Source organism: Phyllostomus discolor, chromosome 7 (assembly GCF_004126475.2).
Source record: "Phyllostomus discolor isolate MPI-MPIP mPhyDis1 chromosome 7, mPhyDis1.pri.v3, whole genome shotgun sequence".
NCBI classification, from domain to species: Eukaryota; Metazoa; Chordata; class Mammalia; order Chiroptera; family Phyllostomidae; genus Phyllostomus; species Phyllostomus discolor.
The window spans coordinates 104,735,754-104,739,911 of record NC_040909.2 but is presented as its reverse complement, the minus strand read 5'-3'; the positions used below and the strand labels follow the sequence as shown (position 1 = coordinate 104,739,911).

At 54.3% G+C, this 4,158-nt stretch overlaps 1 protein-coding gene across 1 annotated transcript; it reads left to right on the top strand.

Annotated features, from left to right (window-relative positions):
- The first annotated feature begins 1,963 nt into the window (after window positions 1-1,963).
- On the top strand, window positions 1,964-3,845 carry MSC (musculin). Its single transcript, XM_028533972.2, has 2 exons — window positions 1,964-2,757; window positions 3,575-3,845. Exons 1-2 carry the CDS (start codon window positions 2,248-2,250, stop codon window positions 3,662-3,664), a joined length of 600 nt encoding a protein of 199 aa, XP_028389773.1. The 5' UTR covers window positions 1,964-2,247; the 3' UTR covers window positions 3,665-3,845.
- Window positions 3,846-4,158: the final 313 nt, after the last annotated feature.

Genomic DNA, 4,158 nt, shown 5'->3' with positions numbered 1-4,158 from the left:
TTTAAATAAGAAACTGGCCATGACCTGCTTAGCGTTGAGGCTGGGTGCAGTTTTTGCGACTGTTTAGAGAAAATCTAGCGCTCTCCCCACCATTAATCTTTCTGAAGAAAGACTTTGTTCTGCACCTGTATAAACAATCCAGATTTTTAAAACCTATATGCCTGCTCCTAATGTGTGAGACTATGTATTTATACTGATAGCCTCAAGTCATCAATAGGCGATGCAAAACGCTGGCCTGAGATCTCCCCTTTACATCTTTTTGCTTCCCCTTCTCTCTTTCTGCTTCCCTCCTTCCCGCACCTAGAGTCAAGTTCAAGTTCAAGTGCTCCCGGAAGGATCTCTAAACTTTGTCAAATACACCCTGCATTTTCCCAGCCCAGAAAAAACTGGAGACAGCGTCCTTTTTTGCTCAACTGATGCCAGAAGGAGACCCTCCCCCACCCCCTCACAAAATGACTAATATACCGGGAGAAAACCTCTGTAAAGCCAGGGCGGGGAAGCGGGACGGGTTGTGTGCAACATCCCCCAGAGGAAGGCATGGCCTGGGAGACGAAGGTAGAACCATGCCTGAGTGATGAAGTCAGCCCGGGCCAGCCACCTGTTGTGGCACTTCAGGCGCGGAGCCTGGCGCATTTGTTCTGCTGGAGGAGCCGGCGGAGTGAGGCTTGCCCGGCGGCTTTCTGCCCCCTCTGCCCTGGGCTGACTGCACAGGGGAAAGACGAGTAACCTCCCAAGTCCTCTCTGAAGCCTCACGGAGTACCGCAGCTTGATAGAGTCTTAATTATTTTGTTGTCGTTTCAGGGGTCTTTTAAAAAGTTTCTTCGTGGGCCCTCACATGGCGCCTAGCCGGGCGACTGGTACACAGCAGGCGCTCCGTAGCTCTACATTGGTATCCACCTCCAAAATGAGGTCCACACCCCGAGACCACGTACTGCAAAGGCCCATCCAGTTAGAACATCATGAGACCGCACGCAGTTTTGTTTCGTTTCCTTTGGGAGGAGCGGCAGGGTGTTTAATTTTTGGCTGGCAGGGGACGGGATGGTTCTGGGTGCTGTTTTGTCCTTTTTTACTTTGGATGATTATGCTGGCTTAGCATTCTGCGTCCAGAAGCTCACTCTTCAATACACAATCTAACATAGTAATCGATTCCCTAGATTATTACTCAAATTTGTCTCTTGCATCGTGTTAGTAACAAAAATCACACATGCATCTCTCGCAGATGCGGCATCCTGTGGTGTGTGGCAAGGAGGCAACTGGAATGCGGAGAGGCCAGGGACCTAACCACGGAGTTTGAGGCCATTTCTACTTACAAGCCTGATGATTTGGGGTTCCTTACTTAATGTCTGTATCTGCGGTTTAGCTTCACGCTTTGCAAAGTGGAGATAATAACATTTAAGTCACAGTTGTTTTAAAATGAAACGAACCAGTGTAGATAAAAGTGCTTTGTAGATCATAAAGAGAGGTCAAAGAAAAAGGAGGAAAACGAGAGGTAACTTGTGGATTGTTCGGTGTTGTTTGTTTTGGTTTTACTTGCGTCCGGCAAAGCTTGGATAGGCAATGATACAATCTGAGTGACGAGCTTGGAAAATAAAGTTCTGCTGAAAAAGACTGGGAACGAAGCAGAGGTCGCCGATCCTGTGGTTTCTAAGCGTGTAGCAATCTTCACTATCGCGAGCTAAGATCAGTTAGGGTGGGCGTGGAAGTGGGGTCAAGGTCCCCTTCTTCACTCTCCCGCCACGGACTATCTAGGGTCCCTGGGCACAGCGCCCAAATCTCCGCTCAGCAGAGACTTCCCCTTCCCCGCCCCCACCACCAGATCCTCGGTGCGCAGAAAAGCGGTCCCCACCCCTTCCACGCCCCCGCCCCACCTCTTCTCCCCACCCCACCCTCCTTTCCAACGCCCTCTCTCTCCCTCTCTTTCTCTCTCTCTCTCTCTCTCTCTCTCTCTCTCTTTTTTTTTTTTGCCCGGGGTGGTTTGTTCCGAGCAGTACAGATAAATAGTCCTGTCAAAAGGCGCAGCTCGCGGTCGTGCAGAAGGAGCCTGGGCTCAGGGCTGAGTTTTGGGCCCACGCTCTCTGGAGTTAGCGGCAGGGCTCACTCCCGCGGCTCCGTGCTGCGGGACCCTGGTCTCCAGTCCTCCTCAGACCTTGGTTCGGCCCCCCGCCTCCGCTGAAGAGCCGAAGGCGGAGGCCGGGAGACTGGCCTGGGGAAGGAAGGAACTCGGGAGTGGGCGTGGGGGACGCAGGGATGTCCACCGGTTCGGTGAGCGACCCGGAGGACATGGAGTTGCGGGAGCTGCAACTGGGGTACCAGGTCCCCGCCTCCAAGAGGCCGCCCCTCCGCGGCGCAGAGCGCAGCTACATATCACCCAGTGACAACTCCTCGGCGGAGGAGGAAGACCCCGACGGCGAGGAGGAGCAGTGCGCTCTGGACGCGGCGGGCGGCGCGGGAGGCTGCAAGAGAAAACGGCCTAGAGTAGGTGGGGGTGGCAGCGGCAAGAAGCCCCTCCCGCCCAAGGGCTCTGCGGCCGAGTGCAAGCAGTCGCAAAGGAACGCGGCCAACGCCCGAGAGCGCGCCCGAATGCGCGTGCTGAGTAAAGCCTTCTCAAGGCTCAAGACCAGCCTGCCCTGGGTGCCTCCCGACACCAAGCTTTCTAAACTGGACACGCTCCGACTGGCTTCCAGCTACATCGCCCACCTGCGGCAGCTACTGCAAGAGGACCGCTACGAGAACGGCTACGTTCACCCGGTGAACCTGGTAGGGGTGCCGCGTTCCCGGCCCGGGGCGCGGGCCAGGAGATGCCCGGGACGCTCCTGGGAGCCGGGCAGAGTCGGCCCGCTGGGAGAACCCGAAAGAGGGGTTCTGGTGCGGGTGGTGAGGACTCCAGCTTAGTTTCCCCCAAATCACAGGAGGGGCCAGCCATTCTTCTGGAGAAGAACTGCCCACCCTCTACTTGCATCATTCTGATCATTATGTCCAGTGACACCTATTGGTTAATAGTCTACTTACGGGGTGAACCTGGGTTCCATTGTAGAATAAAGGGCAAATCTCCCTCGTGCAACTTTTTCCAGCTAAGAGTCTGAAAGATTTGGTTGAACAAGCCCTACTTTCTGAAAGGGAGGAAAGATGAGCTCTATTTAAAAAGCTTTGGATTTTTAAATTCTTGCAGAATAGCAGAGGTTTCCCCAAAAGGAATCAGTCTGGAAAGTCCCTCTCTGACCTGCCAATTCTTCCGGCTTGAGAGCAGAAGGCTGATTGTGTGTGTGTGTGTGTGTGTGTGTGTGTGTGTGTTGGGGGAAGGGAATGGCAGGACAAAATCTCCAACTACAGGTTTCACGGAATGATGGTAAGGGCACAGTACAGGAGGAAGCACGAATGCTCCCCCCCTCCCACCCTCATTCACTTGATCAAAATCCAGTAAAACTTAGTTTAGAGAGAAGAAAGGCAAATGTCCAGAACACTGATAAAGTCGCTATTCAAAATCAGGACTATCTCAGGGTCCACTTAGTTGAGCGGTTTCGGTTTAAGATGGTCGTTTCTCCTCTTACATCAGACGCTCTTCTTGATTTCACAGACGTGGCCGTTTGTCGTCTCGGGACGACCCGACTCTGACAACACCAAAGAAGTTGCCGCTGCCAGCAGACTCTGTGGGACCACGGCTTAGATCGAACTTGAACTGAACTCACTTATTCGGATTACTGGTTAAACCCATGTTTAGGGGTCACAGAGAGAAGGGAGACTGCGTGCGCACCCCCGGAGAATGCAAAGAAAGTTCCATTGGGTTCTCCTAGACAGCCCGCCACCCCGAAATCGAACAGGACACTTGGCGGGCGTAGGGAGCAGAGCCGGACGGTCGGCGGGCGTGGCTGTCGCAGCTGGGCACCGGTGGACCCCGGCTGCCGCGCGGATCGGGGCGAGGACACTCCACTTCTCCAGAACCAGCCTGCGGTCTAGTGAGCGTGCACCGATAACCCCCACGCTGCCTTCGGAGCGCCAAATCACCTTAGGCGAGCTTCCCAGCTGAACCAGAGATCAGTGCGGTACAGGAAAAGGCCTGGCTCTGCACAGCGCGCGCCTTTACGGTTGTACCGTTAGGACGCTGTCTCCGTGACAATCGGCTGCAAAGACACAGGTCTTCACGTGAGAACCCATAACGGA

What these genes read in the sequence shown, in the direction of transcription:
- MSC (XM_028533972.2), top strand. Translation starts at nt 2,248, where the DNA reads ATGTCCACCGGTTCGGTGAGCGACCCGGAGGACATGGAGTTGCGGGAG. An exon ending in ACGTTCACCCGGTGAACCTG is followed by an intron (nt 2,758 to 3,574) that starts GTAGGGGTGCCG and finishes TTGATTTCACAG; the next exon opens with ACGTGGCCGTTTGTCGTCTC.